Here is a 19,126-nt window from a genome sequence, read left to right as displayed (position 1 = left end):
ACATGTAAATTTAGAAATGTATCCAAGCTTTCTGCATGATAGCATCAAGTTCTTGCTTTACAGTGTTTCCCATAGTGCAAAATTTGTATAGTCCCTTCACACCAAAATAGCTCCAGTTTCTCATTGAAATTTACTTTAAGTTTACTTACATTTTACTAATCACTGCATGGGATATCTATTTGTGTCACTGGTCTCTTGATTTAGGAGCAGTAATTGTTTCGTTATCTTGCTCTGTAATTCAGCTGGTAGCGCAGTGGTAGGAGCTACTGTATTTGGACCCAAAGCTTGCATATTTGATCCCTACCTCTGGCTGTAGTACCCTTGAGCAAGGTACTTACCCTAAAATGCTCCAGTAAAATTACCCACTGTATAAATGGGTAAATAACTGTAAGTACCCTAACACAGAAAGTCGCTTTGGAAAAAATGTGAATTCAAACATCAGCAATTAAAACTTTTGTTTAACTATTTGATCGCTTTAGAATACGCCGTTCTGACATTTGTGTGCAGTCCTTTGTGGCGATAGCTCGACAGAAAATCCCACCAGAAACAATATGTCACCACCGTAGGTGCTTTTTCTCCTGCCTTTTAACAGCAGTCTGTAGTGACCTTTGTGCATCTAATTCAAAGGTGCCACTATGGACCTGTGCCAACTTGGACAAACTTAAACTTGGACACAGAAGTTGCTTCGCTAAACATGAAAACCAAAGGACCGAGAGGCTCCTGCACTGCACTGATTGGGCCCCTGGGAGTCTGCTGAAGGCCGGTTGTGGAACTCTTCCAGTTTGTTCCAGCATGAAAAACAAAATTACATTCTAGCAGGCCAGCAGCTCTTGCAGCTGGGCCACTCTGTTTCCTCCTGTCAGAGTCGTCCTCATTCAAAGCACTTGAGGTAACACCCTACATCCCTTCACCCCCACCTGCTGTCACTGGATGCCAGTACAGTTGGAAATAACAAGGCAGTGTGTACACGAGGCGATCAATAGCACTACTTGACAGTGGGGTTGTCACTGCTGATTCCGACACGCTGTCCGCAACATACAGTCTGTCTTGATAAAAAAGAAAAAAAAGTGAAGTCCACACTCAAAACTCCATCTCATCCACAGGAGCCACTGTTAAGACATCTGAGAAGATTCCAATGAGAATTGGCCTCATAAACCTTCCTTCTCCCTAACGTATACGGAAACCCAGATGGAAGGCCAAAAGCACACTGTGGAGATCTACAGTCGGGGGAACAAGATCTGAATTCTGTCACAGCATAGAGTGAACAGAAACAAACAAAAAATAAAAACAGTTCTCCTCCCAAGTCGACTTTCTGTTTTTTCTTTTTGAGAGGCTTAGCATTTTTGCTTATTATTCATTTAACCCATCCATCACACCATAGTCTTTTTGTGGTGTATCTGCTGGGGGCTCTTCAGCTTTGCACTCTGTGATTTTGTCGGGGTTGTGGCAGATGAAGAGTCCATCTGCCAGTACAATGCTTGTATTTCCTTCACCTCATCCAGCACCTCCCGGGCCTGGCTCCAGGCGGAGACAGCCTCCTGGAGCAATCGCTCTGCCTCTGCACGGTTGTTTTCCGACCCTGTATTTTTATGCGGAGTTGAATCTTTACTCTTGCGCTCCGATCCCTTTACCTCAACCAGTAACTCCTGTGTCCTCTGCAACTTCAGGGTGATAAGATCCTGCAGCTGGCTGACAGACTGGGGTAACGCTGTAGCTGTCAAAGCTGGAGAAGCCCTCTTAGCTGGCCGTGTGTCTGAATGGGAGAGAATCTCATCCATGGAGGCACATCGGCTCTTTTCGGCGGCAGCCAGTTTCTTGCCTGGTTGAGGGGTGCATGCCTGCCCCGTTGCATTCTGGTAGTCCCAGGGGATCTCTTTTTTGTTAGGTAGACTCCCTGACTTGGTCTTCACCTCAGCAGCCGTGGAAGATTTGCAGCTGTTTGTGTTGGAGTCAGGCTGTGACACCGATTTCTCCAGGTCTGACTGGAGACTTTTCTCGCATGGGTTCGGCTGTTGCGATGCGGAAACATCTTCCTCCTGGATGAGGTCCAGGGTCAGCATACCGTCTGATGTAGACGTGGACGCCTATAGGCAGCGCGAAACATTTTAATACTATTAGAACAAAGTATTAAAGTCCAGTTATAAAGAACCTTCCTCTAACTGTCAGTACTACATAAATAGATGTCCCATTTGATGGGTGGTCAAAAGACCTATATCCACACAATATCTATACATTTATTCTTTAAGTTGTCCGATTTAACTTTAGGCTGAAATATCGGCTTAAGAAAATTTAACATGTTGAATGTAGTCAGAATTTCAATTCTGAGATAACCTACCACAGCCATGAGATGACCACGAGTGGGCAAACGGCGTGTGTGGGGTATCTTTGCACGATCACGAGTTGGATGGGCCAGAAGGCTCTTTTCTTCAACCGTGACCTGCAAAAATAGTGGAGAACGAAGGAAATTAGGAGACAATACGTGGAGCGTGAAGGACTCTGGATGGAAATTGACCGGCAGTTAAATCTATCTATCGATTACCAACATAACATTTGGCGTGGCAGGCGGTGCCAAAGACTTGCGTAAGCTTTCAGTAACTAGTGAATTATCTGATAGATTCGTGTCACTCTGGATAGTGGTGAGTTTACAACCAGTGCTCCGGTGCCACACATTACATTATGCAGTTGCTTAGTAAGTGCTTCTATTTAAAGCGGTTCAGGTTTAGGTTCCAGCCAAAACTCCATCATGCAGTAATACAGTTACATAGATTGCACCCTTTTATTATCTGTTGCATTAGGGTCTTAACGTTCTTCTGTGCACTTTGCATTTGATGTTTATTTTTCTAATATTAATTTTTTTCCCAAATTCTATGCAGTAACATGTTTGTTATTCTTTGATATCTCTGATACTATCGACTAAATTTAAAACTTAATTTAATCTGGATGTTCTAAAGATAGGGGGTGCGGTGGCGCAGTGGGTTGGACCGCAGTCCTGCTCTCCGGTGGGTCTGGGGTTCGAGTCCCACTTGGGGTGCCTTGCGGCGGACTGGCGTCCCGTCCTGGGTGTGTCCCCTTCCCCCTCTGGCCTTACGCCCTGTGTTGCCGGGTAGGCTCCGGTTCCCCGTGACCCCGTAAGGGACAAGCGGTTCTGAAAATGTGTGTGTGTGTGTGTGTTCTAAAGATAGCCATCACTGTTAAAAAAACTTATTGGTAAAGGTTTAATATTTACTGGCACTATACGGATAAGTACATTTTTTGTGTTATTTACATATATATTTTTAACTGTATTGTATGAACTAGTGTTAATGACAAGACATTGTTTTGTCTCATCGAACACATTTACTCTCATCACGTTTTCATCAAGTGCATACATAAACTCCATTTCAAAAGCTAATATCAGGTCTCAAACAAAGAAGAGGATTGTCCTTTGACACATTAAATAGCCTTTACAGTTTTCATGTCTTTTCTCTGGCCAACATTTCCATCCGCCCCCCGCGGGACCCTATGCTAATGCAAAGTTGCCTAAGGCTCTGATTTCAAGTCACCAAATGCACAGTGAAACAGATACACATCATATGGGCGTTGTCTCATATGTTAAGTCAGTCACTGTGGTTGTTATTCAGCAAGAGGCATTCGTGTCTGGGCTATAGGGAAAGTAAAAAGAACAGATGGGGCTGGCTGAGTCACATGTGACCCTTCACACTTGACGCTCACATAAATGTCTAATGCTTGGCTAAAAACCAAGCATTCTCATTATAAAGAGCACAAACAGATGCCATAATACACCTCTATTTTCCACTGTGTGAGTGGCATTTGAATTGCTTTCTGCATAGAACTCAAGAGCTGAATCCAGAAGTGATCAGTGAATGTGATCTAGAATCTGGTCCCCGAAAGCAATTTACTGTTGAGGAAAACCTTTGATCTTGGAGAGAATATAACATCTGGAGGCTTTTCGAAAATTAATTGCACACTCAAGTCGACATGTAAACAAGGATACGAATTGCAAGTTAAAATTAAGCAAATATCTTTATCGGGAAATCAGTGTAAGATGGGTTCAGAGAATGTGACCCACAGTTAATGACCATCTTACTGCTGTCTTGTGTTTACTTGAGAAACTCATTTAAGAGTCCCCATCAGCGAAGCTGAGCACATAGTAAGAGGTACTGGAACCCTTGCTGCCATACCTCATCCAGGATACGGTTTTTGGCTCGAATGATGGCTCCATTCAGCGCATTGATCCACGACTCCTTCTCCTCCGGGCTAACAGCCAGGAACACCAGATTTGGAACCTGGGGGTGGAAGGGCAGGGGAAATGGGAGACAAAAATTTTGAGGAAATGTTCAAAACTGAACACTCTGCACACCCATCTACACATCCTTTTATGTGAATGCCACATTATTTTTAACACCTGCGTTGCTTCTTAGACTAGGATAGTATGATTGATACTACACATGTCCAGCCTTTCTCTCCCTGTAAGAGGTTCACATGAGCAAAGGGGAAGCCAGCTCCTCCATGACTCTTTAGGGCTGGTAGAGCCTGTACGGTACCAGATAGACCACAGTATGCACTCTTCCCGTTGTTATTCAATGTTGAGTGGTGAAACGCTCAAAGCAATGTGTAAGAAAATCTTTTTGGCAGTGGGTTTCTTTAAAATGTGCTAATTCTTTTTGGAAATAAAATATAAATCATTGTTTTCTGTGAAGGATAAAATCTTACAATTGTCTTCAAATAAAATCTGTCACTGATGATTGCTACACCTGTAAGTGGAGCCATGTAGAAATTTCCTTTCTGCTGTAGTTTCTAATAGAATCTCCTCAGGCCTGTGGAACTCCAGATTTACGATTTAGATTGCGTTTCATCACTGAATACTGTAGATTTCTCATACGCACTCCTATGTTTAAAAATGAAAAAGCACTACTCTATAAACAACGAATCTATTGTTCATTATCCAACGTCAGTTTCATAAGATGACAGCACATTTTGTGAATTTCTTTATTAAATTCTCCTAAATGAAAAGAATTCATTAACTGGGAGTAGTGATTTTCTGTATGATATGTAACAATAACAACAGATGTTGGTAGTTTAATAAGCTCATTTTCTCAGTAAGTATCTGGGATATCTCTGAATTCAATGGTTCTCAGCACACATAGGAAAAACCTGATCTCTAGAGCTAAGAATCCACTGCCTCATGATACGCTCAGAACGGAGCCACCGGAGTTTCATGGGGTTTTCCTAGAGCACCTGAAAGGTTATAGACAATTTTAATTATTCAACAAAGAACTACACAAATGTGCACATCGTCTTTTTATGAGTGAAGTGCTCCAAGAGTGCCTTTATGATACGACTGGTCAGTCTACTGCTGTCTGACAATATGGAAATATCATGATGACGAGATTTGTTGTGTTTGGCGGAATAACCACTGTCAGTGTTGCACAAACTGGTACATCTTTGTATATCAGTGACCGAGATGAATGCAATTTCCTTTATAGGAAACAGCGCATCTATAGTACTGAAAGACAATCAACAGAATCTCATTTAATTCTTCAGGATGTAATCGCCCTGGGTCACGGCTGTTTACCAAGCATTAAACTGAGGCCAGTGGAGCTCAGCTCTCACAAACACTCCCTCCCGATCACTTAATCGTCACACAGATTAGATAGGTCTCGTAGCTAACCCTTGTCCTTGATCCTAACAATATTCAAATGACCTCCCACATGGCATCTCTAGCTCTGCAGAACCTCTCCTGTTGTGGTACTCACAGTGTGCCCCCCCCACCTTCTGATACTCACTGTGTTCCCGGGCTGCCGACAGCGCAGAAGCGTGAACTTGCTGTGGTTCTTCTTACTCCGACTTTTGGACTTGCGTAGCTCCTCGGACCTCTCATAGTCCGCCAGGTCAAACACTTCCTGGATTTTTTTCTCGTCTTTCACCTGCAGATAAACAAACTCAATAAGCCATACAGAGAGTGTGGAGAATAAGGGGTCACTTACTGTTCAAGCCATTAGATGAGCACGTACTGAACTACACGTAGGCAAATGTTATATTTTAAGACAATATAAGAAACTCGATTTGCACTTGCAATTGACATTTTGATTTGCACTGCTAGATTGGGCACGTCTGGAGGGCCAGGAATGACTTTTATTTAAGTGAAATGTGTCAACTTACGTGCATCTGTAGACACTCCTTGACCCTAATCCCCTTCTCCAGCAGCATGACTAATAGTGTGAGCAAAACAATGGCGCACATATACAGCTAACTGGATTACGGTCAGTGGCTTTGACTGAGATACGCCCACACAATTCCACAGGGATCGGAAGCCAACGCTGACGAATTGCTGGGCACCCATAATGTCATTACCCAGCACAGTGGCAGCGGCCCCTGGAGCCCTGCAGCCATGTGGCTAAGCCCGGCTCTATGGCCTACTTCTCAATCTGCTCCGAGTCAGCAACAGACAGCTGTGCCACAGTTCAGCCTCAAAGAAGGCTCATTAGGGCGGTCTACCCCCCTTCTCGGTTAATAGCGTCCCCCCCCTCCCCCACTCAATGTATGTATTCTAAGGCCTATACTATACATGAAATATCCATTTGGTTAGCTCATTGTCTGACTACTGCAATTTTTATACTTATTGTGGTCAGTAGAAGATTTTATGGCACGCAAGCAGCATATTGCTGAGGGCTTCGATCCTACTGTAGTACCCTTGATTGAGGAACTAACCGTGAATTGATAGAGTAAAAATTACCCTGCTGCATAAATGAATAATTCACTATAAAGCTGCTTATGTAACTATGTATGTCGACGTGAACAAAGACATCAGTCAATACTTGCGATACATATTTATCCGACTGGGGTGTAAGAAATTTCATTTGCTTTTGCTGAACTGTGCTGCTTGACTGAATGACTATAAAGCAAGAATGTATCACAGTTACCATTTTGAAATAACAAAAACCAAACCAAACATAGTTTTAAGAAACCCAGTCTGTCGGATTCCTGGCACCGAATAATGTGCTTTGCCTGACTTTTCTGTTCACTTATACTGGTTTAACACACATCTAGCTGTCCAAACGAAATGACAATGACATAACAATTACCTAGCAAAATTTTTATAAAACTCTGGTAAAATAAAGCAGAAGTGTACAGTACAAGGCACAATGGTTCACCCTGAGCTCAGCTAAGGCTTCAAGTGTCAAGAACTGAATCCCAACGCTGGATCATGAGGGTGGTCTGGGTGGTGGACAGTGCCCTCAACCTGATGATAGGGGAAGATGGCGCTCAGACAATCCATGGAAAGAGCGGAAGGTCCACTGCAGTGCGGGGGCACACACTCACACAAATGCCTGATCCACTATGCTGACATGCTTACCCTGGAACAGAGGAAACTCCCTCAAACCCTGTCAGATCACATCAGGGGGGCTAATCAATCACAGGATCCCAAAGTGTCAAAACCTTTTCCTTTTGCTGACTTCTACCGCGCCATGCAAACACTTGCCGGAGTAATCTTAGCTGTAATTTCTAGCCCCAAACAACTCTCCCCCATAGCCCTCAGCCTGTTAGATGGAGCATGTAAACTCATGTTATACACAGCATGGTGCACCTTTCTCTGATGTCATCCATTCAGGAGGTCCGTGAACTGCGGGTTTGCTTTGAAAACAGCACAAATAACATTAACGTACAAATAATTTCATGAGACGGTAATCAAGTGTCATCTGAATAAATTCAGTGCAGTATTTTCTCTGAATTTATTTATGTACATTTTTCTAGGAGATGCCCTAAGCTTTCATTAGATTCTTAGAGGGATCCAGGGCCTAGAAATGTTAAGAAACTTTGCCATAAAAGGGACCTTGTGGAATACCCATCAATGGAAAATAGAAGAGCTGTAGAGTAATTTGAAATCAAACTGGGCAACATGTTCTCAGCATGCTCTAAGCATCCCATTGAAAAAGGTGCAGATGGCATCTTCAGTGTCAGACTGGGTCACTGCCAGTCCTGCATGGTTTCAGCATTCACAGCAGGGTCCATGCAAAGTAAAAGGGAGAACAGAACGGTCACTGTGTGAGGAGCACAAAGTCTGTACTTTGCACCACAATGGGTTCTGATGTGGCGCCACAGTTCATACAATACTGTTACAGTAATTTCCAGTCGCTAGGCATTTGCTAAGGCAACGGGGCATGACAGAGAAGACATCTGCTGACGTCAGCAAGCGAAACAAGACACTATGCCATCACTGTGGGGGTCAGAAGGACCTTGTTTGAGGAAACACTTCACTGAGGGGGTTTCATCACTCAAGCTTGCTCTTGCTGTGAACTACAAAACTACTGACACTCTTTGTTAACTTTACCAATGACTTAATGCTGCATGTGTACACTGTAATATGCTTTAAAATGGCATTCAGTTAATAATATTTGAACACTGAAAAACATTTCCATTTGAGAGTGTTTTCACAAATGCAGTTTTGATATTTTAAAAAATAACGCGTTGAGGAGCTGCTTGGAAAGATGGGACACCCCCCCCAGCAACAGCAACTAAGACAAACGTAAAGTTAAAGTAATGACACGGAAAATTAAACGATCAGTACGTAGCTAACAAGCTGCATTTTCGTTTGTTAGTTCCTAAATTTGGTCAGCAAGCACCGGTGTTGAACTCAGAGTATTATTCCCAAGCTTATTCAAAGTGCAAAGAAACTAGGCCTCTAAATTCATTTATTAAATGAATAAATGGAAATGTTATTAAGGTAATGGTACATTTACAATCTTCTACTTAACACATGTGTTACAGTATATGTGGTGATGGCGTCCAGCCCGAGAAAACCAGTCACAGAGTCCTCAACTCGATATACTTTTCAGAATTTTATTAGGTTTTCTAGGTTTTTGAAGAAACTGGAAGTCATTTGAGTCCTTCCTGCCAGACAGACTGGTCCCTTCACACCTCACACGCGCTGAGCAAGTCGTGCAGTTGAGGATCTTTTCCATTGCACACCAATACCTCATTAATATTTCACGTCCACAGAGCTGTACATTAAGTTTTAAGCAGGGCAATCTTTTCAAGACACTTTGCAATAGAATTATCCGTCTCTAAAATACCTTGAGGGCAAAGGCTTTTAAATGAAATCAGACTCAAGAATTATGGGTAAATGATGTATGTAAGTAGCTTTTCTCCAGCATCAAGCTGTGAAGTCTTACACAGGGTGCTCAGTAGTGTGTTTTATGGCTATAAATGTTTCCACCTTAATAGCCTGTAGTCAAACATCCAAACTTTTTTAAATACAGTACATATCAGTGCTTTGCTGGGAAAACCTGAAATTTGATTACAGTGAATATGACTCTAAAAATGTATTTTCCATTGTTTCACATGAGTATTCTGCATTGCAAAATAAATGGCCCATTAACGCACTCAACTGCACATAAAAGCAACGTAAGAGAAAAACATTGTAATCCTGAAATGCCCTCTGTTCAATGCGTGTTCTGCACAACTCATCTTGCTCGACTTACTACCTCTCAAGTGTTGACAAGGTAGTGCTTTTACTTTAACTGTTCAGAGGATTCACTCTGCACCATCTGACTGACCGATACGCAGCTACTTACAAAATCAAATGTATGATGATTATTAAAATAATACTGTTATTTTTAATTACTCTCTGCAATATTAAAAATGTGGTCTAAAGCAAATTTTTTGCAGATACATTTTGACTGACCCTTGTATTTGGACGGCAACATTTTTATGTTCCAATAAATTTTGCTCACAGTGCATGCTCTTTTATGCTAAATATTCTTATTTGTCTTAACTGTTTTTAGTATTACAAATGTTTATGTAGTCAGCTACAAAAGATGGCATGACAATTCTGCCTTCTACTAGTCATGCTTTCTAAGCCTGCGGCGAGAGCAGACTGAGCAGAACGGAAAGCAGGCGACAACTCAGGATACGGTGAGCAGGGCTGGAACTGGCCGTAGGGCACTTGTGAGTACTACTGAATAATACTTTGTATTTATAAACATGTTAGCGCACCACGACAGACAGTTCACAGCAGAGAGGTTTGACCTTAAAAAAACCATTCTTAGCGGAAATTTGTATTTGTGTTAAACAAGAATATCCAGCTGACATGCTTGAGTAAACAGACATTTAGACTACTTTTTAATCAAGGTGCAAATTACAAACTCTTATTTGGGGATACTAAAAAAAAGGCACACAGATAACTCAAGTGGATAGAAAATAGAACTGGTCTTACTACCAACATCTGAGAGCAAACTATATGAATAGTCATGTGGTGGAAGCATTACTGAGGCCACTGCCCACAGTGGCAAACTCTTATCTACTTTTATTTTGAGCCATTTACAATGATGAAGTGTATTATCAGATGAACTGTAGGCTAGGGTGTCACAACAACTTCTTCTAGGTGCTTTCTTTACTAACATTGTACGAAATCTGTTTAAGTCTTCTTCATGGCCAAGTGGCCCTCTCAGATGTTGCTAGTGTTCTGACCTTCCCATAATTCTTTTGACCTGGTCTACGTTTCTTGCATGTCAACTTCAACCTCTCAGAATTGGTCTTTGCACCCATGAGTCACCTTCTAAAAAAGTTTAAGGAAGGAAAAACAGTTGCCCTCTTGGTGAAAAGCTCTGTCCATTTTCACTGGCACAAACACACAGCAGGACAGCTGGTTTGAGAAACACCGCGGTACACCATGAGCCTTGAAGCTCCTCCCAAAGTTGGCTTTACTGCAAGTGGGCCTTTCCTGGAAAAGGATTCCATTATGGCTAATAGCACAATCCTCACCTATCAGAACATTCACATTGAGTGGTGAAGCTGAATGTCCACGATGAAATCAAAATTGCCTTTCCTTGTCCATTCCTGCTCAATGTCAACACATCACTATTGCCAGAAAATACAGTCATAGTGTCACTTCTGTCTCCTGACAGGAATCACAGCCAACGAGGTGATTACCGGCCGAACCGCTTTTAGCACCGACCCATTTGAACCCTGGTTTCATGGGAGCATTTCACCCACAGTTAAAATTCATTAATCATTCCAGTGCTATGTCTCTGCATCTGCAAACTCAGGATAAGGAGGGCGGACACCCGCTCTTGTTTCTTCAAAGGTAGATGAGGCAGGCCACTGACTCACACAGCTACATGCAAAATGTAAGGTTTAAAATAGCTCTAAGACACGAAAACGCAGCACTGATACTGAGACTGTGGATTTTGACAAGCAGTGCAGACCTCAATGTACCAAACCATTTACATTTTAAAAATAAATACCGGTTTTATAAAATATTTACAATAACCCAGTCAATACAGAGCAAGGACCTGAAACATACATAGCTAAGCGATAGTAAAGGAGCCTCCTACTGTCAAAAAAGTGATAACTGTTGAAAAATGAAATACTACCAAACTGTCCCCTTGCCTTATGTCAGGCCTTAGGTAAGTTGGATTTATAGGGACAACCTTAGGGATGTCCAGAGAAAAGATCACTCATTAGTGTTCTCCAGAGCTCACTTAGGGTCCATCATTAATGCTTTCATTTGATACCCTACAAAGGAGACACAACAGCATGCGCAAGTGCTCTACGCAGGGTATCAGTTTTCCTGTGGGGGAAATTATGGGATAGGCTCTTTTGTAAAGTTGAGGATGTAATATGCGGCGATCCACGATGCAGGCTCTACCTTCTCAAATTATCTGTGCATGTATTTACATTTCATAACCGCCACAGACCTTTAAACACCACTGTAAAGCATCAAAAGCTTACTGATGTTACAGAACTGTCAATATGAAACACTGACAGCAGTACATCCCAAGTTAGAAACAGAAAAAATAAAAATCATGATCATTATTACATTGTCACTACAATCAAACTGTATTACAAAAATAAACAATTTATACGCTCAGAGACTATTAACTGATATCATACTGCTGTAAAAAAAGCTTTTGTAATCATGTTGTTAACTAGACGCATACACCTGCATTGCTATGAAAACCGAATCACCGCTTTAACCGACGGCTAAAACGGCATGGCAGTAGGGATTTCGGCTTTAGCTTTATTTCACTTTTAAAAATGATAAAGCGCTTGCATCTGCAGTTATGTATTTTGCCATGACGAAAACCAGGCCTTGACTTTCGGCCGTCACATCTTTTTTAATTAACACCTACAACCACAACTGACCTGCAATAATCCCAGAAAGGTGGCTTGCAAATAGGAGAGATGGACTTCAAGGCCAAGCTTTGAGGACATGGGAACAGTTGGCATAGCAACCCAGCGACACACCTGCCTGCCACTCACCCAAAGACCCACAGGAGCGCCAACCTGCATGTCCCAGAAGGAGGGAGGGGGACGGGCCTGAGGATTAGACAATCAGGCAGACTTAATTACTGCTGTCCTGCTGGGCCTCCAGCATTCTGGCACGGGAAGAAGAGAGAGTAAAGAGTAAGAGAGGGAGCCGGAGCCCGGAGACAACGCGCGGATTGTTCAACACAAACAGAACCGGTCCTTGTGCGGCCCAAATGAGATGGGCCTTCGTTCGCTGCGTCATTGTGCGCCTTTATGCGCGTCCTCAGCGCCGCACAAAAACGGCCCGCTCCGAGTGACACACTTCCCAGTATTTGCCTGTTAGCGCGCCACGGCCGGGTCTGCGCCACCAGCTGCCAGGGATGAGAGAATACAGCGCTGCTTATCCAGTCAGAATATCAAAGACAGCCTTCCGCCCGCATTCACCGTGTCACGCTGACCTCTTCCTTTCCGTAAAGTGGAAGAGCGAGAAAATTTTGCCACAGGACGGCTGCTTCTTTCTCAGCGAAAGGCAGCAGATTAAACTCCTGCGAAAATGAGGCTGCCACATCACGTCCATTGAGTTTTCCGGCAAAGGAGCAGGAATAAATGGAGGCAGATTATGTTGTTGGAGCACTGATACCGTGTGCTGCCGCTCCATTTGGTGACTCTGCATGTCATGAATGGAGTGATTGAAGTGTCGACCTAGTTGGCATGTTTCCCCAGCTCCAGGGTCGCCTGTGCTTCAAAGAGATGGATCTCTGCATCTCCGCACGCCGTCTCCCCCGCCACGGTGACCCGGGCACATGCCGTTGTCTAGGTGTGGAGAACCAACATTTGCCGATCAAAAACCAGCCGATGGACAGATGGCGGAAGAGAAGCCGGGTTACGAGAACTTAATGTCAATCCACTCGGACGACCTGGATAGTGAAAACTAAAGCCCGTTCTCTCTTCGCCAGTCAAGGGCTGGCAACGCTGTCATGGTGATTTACTGGACAGCAGGCCCTGGACATCCCCAGAGGTGCCCCACCATTAGCATACACCTCGTTTGAGAGCAGCAGGAGTCCCACGGTTTCCATTTAATCTGGGCACAGAACTGCTGTTCATACTGTGCTTCTGTACAGTGCTGCCCTTCATACTGCACATACAGGGAGTACAGTTTGTCGGAGTGTGCGAGGAACCAAAAGGACACCGTTCAGTAAAGTGGTACTAAAGCTTTCAGCATGTGGTCTTGCATAGAGTGCTTTGGCATAAGTGGAAATTTGAAAAAAATGTATTTTTGGGAGAAGTAAGAGCAACCGGTACCTGGTAAATACAATGCATAGCCCAAAATTCTGTGATGCACCAGATGGGAATGTTTAAAAGCTGTCTTCATTTTCTTAGAGCAAGTAGCCTGAAGGCAGGCGCGACACTGCTGGCAACATCAGCTTCCTCAAGCATCGGGATCTCTGTATGACTCTGTGCCGGTGACCTCTAAACATAGTCACAAAAAGCAGAACTTCGAACTTTTAAGGTCCTCTTATGCGCAGTATCGGTCCTTTTTAGGAGAAGTCACCAAAAGGAAGCGTATTAAAACTTTGCAGTTTTTGATCATTTTCCAGATGTTTGTACTGCTTCATCTCTCTGCATGAAATGTTGTCTGGCTTATGCCTTTTCGTAAAAATAATATACAGTTGAATCCTGGACCAAATCTGCAGTAACAGCTTGAGGGTTCTGTTTGTGAAGGTACAGTATATTACCAGAGGTAATTTTCATACCATAATAACACCGTTGTATACAGAGAGAGTGACTGCTGGTTCTGTGTCCATTATCCCAATGTATAATGGTGTCCGTCATTCCTCAGGACAGACATCCAGAACCTAACAGGAAATCTGAACTTCCCCACAAGTACCTAGAGCTGACACGTTCCGGAAGAACCATCCTTTAAAAGTCGCTGCGAAACCTGACTCCCAATCCGCATGAGAACTGAAAGCAAAGCCGAGCGGGAAGAAAACAAAACCCATTAAACGATGTGATCGAAGAGTGGATTTTTCCTTTTTCTCACGTTCTTAGCAGTTTAATCTTTAACAAGTTCTCATCCTCACTGAGCAGAGTCATTTCTTAAGCAGCGCATTTTTTGCCAAAATGTATTTCCATTATAATACCAATAACACTGACAGAGCATCACACTGGCTTACCTGACTTTTTTTCTCCCCATATATAGCAAAATATTGCCAAGTTTGAAATGTCAGCATCCGGCTCAGACAAGCAGTGCCACTGGTGAGCATCCTCTCAGCCGCCTGCCATACATGGTCTTTGCGTCTAAAACTACACCTGGCCATAATGAACCGAGAAAACGATAAAGGGAATCCCGGTTCCACCGTGAGGCCCATCTGCTGCAACCGCAAACTCCTGATTTTCATAACCACTCATAGTTACGGCAGACTGCTCAGGACCTCATGTAGCAGGTCACGTTAATTGTCGCGCGTACATAGCACAGGTGAAATTCTTGCTTGCATGCCTCTTCTTAGGTGTATGCCTCACCCTCCACCCAGCACACCTTCTCCTGCAGCTCATACTGCTGCAGTCGTTCAGCGGCGAAGGTGCAAACAAGCTGCTGCTCAGTTGCTGCGTTAAGGTGCATTTGGGCTGAGTTTTTTCTCCCGCATCTGCGATTTTGTCTCATTCCTCCACACGGTGGGAGTTAACTAGTGGCCTCTTTCATTAAACTAAGTAGTAATTACTGACGGTGCATATAAACACTGATCTTTAATAACTTTTTATTGAGTACGTTGTTACTGTTGGATACTTAATTAATGTTTATACAGTATATATCCAGTCATTACAGGGAATAGCTGTTCTAACATCCCACTGACAGATGTGATGTATATACATGATAGCTGTGATGCATATATTTGATATTGTTCTATCATCACACACTCCTTGCATCTCAGATATAGAGCTTTTTGTTTCCGCATGCCTTCCTCCAAGCTCGTGTTTGCCAGCACCGCGCTTCTTAGAGGTCCGTCCAGGCTGTGTGAGCGCCGTGCTCTGCTCCTCTCTCTTCTGCCAGCGCGTGACGGGAGCTGACTCAGGCGTGGGTGTCGGCGCGCAGCCTGCCGTGCCCTCCCAGGTGGATCATATTAACGCACGTGCACACGGGATCCCACGGGACACGTCTGCTTCCCGGCACAGCCGCAAATAACCGCAGCCTCCGTGCACGGAGCGCATTTCCAAGAGCCTATTGTCACCACAGTTAATTGAGGCCCAGGGCTGTTAAAGAATCCACAGGAAATGAGAACAATCATCCTGTGGTCACAAAGGTCCTCAAACTCCCGAGGCTGTCAAACTACCTTCAAATAAAAATCAACATTTTTGGGCTAGTCTAGTAGCCTGCCTCCGTTTCAGAGGTTACAGTCTCAACACGAACCAGAATGTATTTACTACAGAGCAGCCACAAAACACTGCAGCGAACCAACAGAAGGCCAAACAAGTAAGCGTGGCCTGCTCTTGTTTTGTGTTTGACTTTGGACAGTCATGGGTGAAAGCTCAAGAACTGTTCCTTCCAAAAACTTTGAAAGGGTGGCACAGACCCCAGCCGCACTTGAGCGCTTCTGGAAAGCTGCTTCGTAAGTACCCTCCGAAAACAATCATAAAACAGAACCTCGCACAAGACTCATTACTTCCTGACGCACTAAATTGAGAGTGTGATGCATTAATGACATATTTGGAACAAGGTACTCAAAAGCACAGCAAGTCCTTTAGAAGCTACCGCCTCGGTAACATCTCACACACTTGTCACGTGAGATGTTAGTATATGATGCTACCCTGAGAAAATACAGATTGAACAAGAACACCCCCCTGCTCCCAGACATGGAGTACTTCTCTCCCAGCTACATGTTCGCTTCATGAGTCAAATCACCAACATGTGTGGGCACTCAACCTTTAATAACCTTTGATGCTAGATATCTAACTTTACAATGACTTACCCTTTTACACAGCACAGTAGTCTTATAACTTGTATTACTTTGGGATATGCACCATGATCAAGGGTGCTGCAGCTGGAAGGAGATTTGGACCAAGAACCTTCTGAGTGCAGGGCAAAAGCCCTGTCTGGGATACTACCTGCTGCCCCTTCATATGCATCTGTCACAAAAGGACATGAAACTGCAAACTGCTGAACTGCTACAGGACACTAAAAAGTATCCAATCTTTGCACCTTTCATGACACATATGGAGGATGCAAGCACAGTGCATAAAATACAGTGTGTGCATACTGACATAAACCTTTACGCCGAGAAAAAACTGCTTAGATAGATACCCCGGATTATAACCAGAGTAGCATCTTGATTTTCTACACCCTGCACTGAACTTCAGCAACGCAGCGTAAGAGAATTCGAAGTGCTGTCCCGACCTCAAGCAATACAATGAGGCGGAACGCTGAGGACACATGCATTCGAGAACGGTTTACACCACATCGGGACCACAGTGGGGCTGCGCTCCTCCAGCCATGTCCCAGAATGATCAAGTGGAGAAGCGGAACCCTTACCTCCTTTTCGGAGATGTACAGCTGGTCCCCTTTCAGCACCACGTAGCGGTTCTTCCAGATCTCCCGGAACACGCCTTTGCCACAAAACTTCCGAATCCAGCCCGTTTTGTCGGGTTGAGCAGATGGCTGGCTGGAATCCTGAGGGCCCTGGACATGTGCAAAGACATGAAGAGACAGCGCAGTTGGCAACTGTCACCGTGACCGACTAGTAGTGGCCGTAGTACCACCAGTTGCAGTAGCAGCACCAGAAATAACAGCGGTAGAAAGAGCATCGATTTTGTCATTGCGGTAGCAGTACTCAATCTAGTAGCAGACATAGCAATAGTAGTAGTAGTAATAGTAGCAGTAATAATAGCAGAAATAGCAGTAGCTCAGTAAGTAGCAGTAGAAGAAGTCCCCCAGCAGTAGTATTACTAAATGCAGTGGTAGTGGCAGTAGTAACAGCAGTAGAAGCAGCAATATTTCATTAGTCAGTGGCAGCAGTAATATTATATCAGTAGTAGATCAGCAGTAGCAGTAGATCAGTAGTAGATCACTGGTAGTAGATCAGTGGTAGAAGATCAGTGGTAGTAAACAAGTGGTAGATCAGTGGTAGACCAGCAGCAGCAGAGGTAGTAGCAGCAGGACTGTCTGTGTCTCTCATTGAGATTCCAAGGAGACCACAACACAAGCTGCCACTTCCCAAAGGCGACTCCTCCTGTCACTCCTTTTGTCATGTAGATGAGCCGAGCGACATTCCGCGTCTGCGTCCCCTCTCAGTCTCCTCACAAACGACACCGCTCACACTCTCTAGTTTGAAAAAAAATCATCACCGGCTTCTTTACAACAACCAACCTCGCTCGGTCGGACGGTATGGGGACGGTAAACTTGTAAGACCAAAAGACCGGCAGCGCCCAACGTCCTCTGTGCACTGCAGTCCTGCCTCGCGAGTCTGCTGCTGGTTATTATTATTATTATTATTACGGAATACAACACGATCGTGTCCGTGACGGAGGCAGACAGAGAAAACGAGGTGTTCAGGAGTAGGATGGACGTCACTGCGAAGTGTGATGTGAGGTGTGATGTGTGTCATGTCATCATGTGTGTGTCGGAGACGCGTACGACCGTCCTGAGCGCCACACCGGTCGGGTCGGTCTGTGTGACAGAGACAACAACACAATGCAGCTGCCTTCACACCACAAATTAAACAGCGCGATGATCATGACATGAGCGGCACGAAGCGCTCAGGTCCCCGCGTGTCCCTCACCCGTTTGGCCGAGTTGTTCTTCTTCATCGCGGAGGGAGGGGAGGTGTCAGTTTCACGCACTGACTGTGGATCCGTCCGTGGGCTCAGTCAGGCACACCCCGGGCCGGTGTTCCGAGGGTTAATACGAGGGTACGAGCCGAGCTGCACGGTGGACTGGCTGCCTTCGGCAGGGGCTGGGAGGTAGTGTGGACCCCCCGTGGTCCGTGGACAGCTTGCGACGCCTCCTGTGTAGCGCGGGTGAACCTTGTCTCCGTACGTCTGTGCTCCTCTCTACATGTACATCACTGTGCTCTCTCCGCCCCCCCCGGCTCTCCCTCTCTCTCTCTCTCTCTCTCTCTCTCTCTCTCTCTCAGTAGTGTCCACTTACACAGAACAGATCATGACATGAGGCAGCCTGAATCATCGGCTCTCCCTTCCCCGCGCTCACTCAGGCTGTGTCGTGTCGTGACGTGACGTGCTGTGTTCCGTTGCGTTCCGCTAAGTGTATAATAATATTATTGATCACCCAGCAGCTCCGATAGGCAACGCTGAACCGCGGGGACTGAACTGTACTATAAGTGTGCCGTACTGTACTGTACTACCGTCCTAATAACTAGTGCTGGGTGACGGACGCACGTGGCGCGTGGCACGTGACGGTGTGGACCCGCTTCCGACGGATCACTGCGACGTCAGGTGAAGATGCGCGAGCTCAGCTGTCGCGAGCCGTTCAGCTCCTGCTAAGTTCAGTACCGGCTGCACGTGTCAGCTATAAGCAGGACTGAAATTCAGCACTAATATGTTTTGAAAGAAAGAATAAAGTTCGACTGAGGCCATGGACCAGTAGAACTGAATGGTCGGTGCAGGACTCCGGGTGAATAATTGGCAACAAAAAGCACCTAATTATTTCACGTGACCAAAAAAGAGGAACAATGAATGATGAAAGTGACAAGGCATGATGATGATACCAAAAAAGGAAAAAACTAAATTCGAGAAGAGGAACAAACGCCACAAGCCCAATATCAGCAACATATTTTTTAATGCTAGATATCGTCATAGCTATATACCGTCATAGCTATATACATACATGACACATGACATGTACACAAAATTAGAAAATTATGAGA

The 19,126-nt window shown here is 44.5% G+C and overlaps 1 protein-coding gene across 1 annotated transcript; it reads right to left on the bottom strand.

Moving 5' to 3' along the window:
• Nucleotides 1-379: 379 nt before the first annotated feature.
• Nucleotides 380-18,320, bottom strand: LOC108941867 (pleckstrin homology domain-containing family O member 1-like). Its single transcript, XM_018764760.2, has 6 exons — nt 18,024-18,320; nt 16,778-16,924; nt 5,787-5,927; nt 4,182-4,286; nt 2,336-2,437; nt 380-2,084 (listed from the first exon to the last, which is right to left on the bottom strand). The coding sequence occupies exons 1-6, from the start codon at nt 18,048-18,050 to the stop codon at nt 1,371-1,373; spliced, it is 1,236 nt and encodes a 411-aa protein (XP_018620276.1). The 5' UTR covers nt 18,051-18,320; the 3' UTR covers nt 380-1,370.
• Nucleotides 18,321-19,126: the final 806 nt, after the last annotated feature.

This window comes from Scleropages formosus, chromosome 18 (genome assembly GCF_900964775.1).
Source record: "Scleropages formosus chromosome 18, fSclFor1.1, whole genome shotgun sequence".
NCBI lineage: Eukaryota > Metazoa > Chordata > Actinopteri > Osteoglossiformes > Osteoglossidae > Scleropages > Scleropages formosus.
This window is presented reverse-complemented; position numbering and strand designations above follow the sequence as displayed.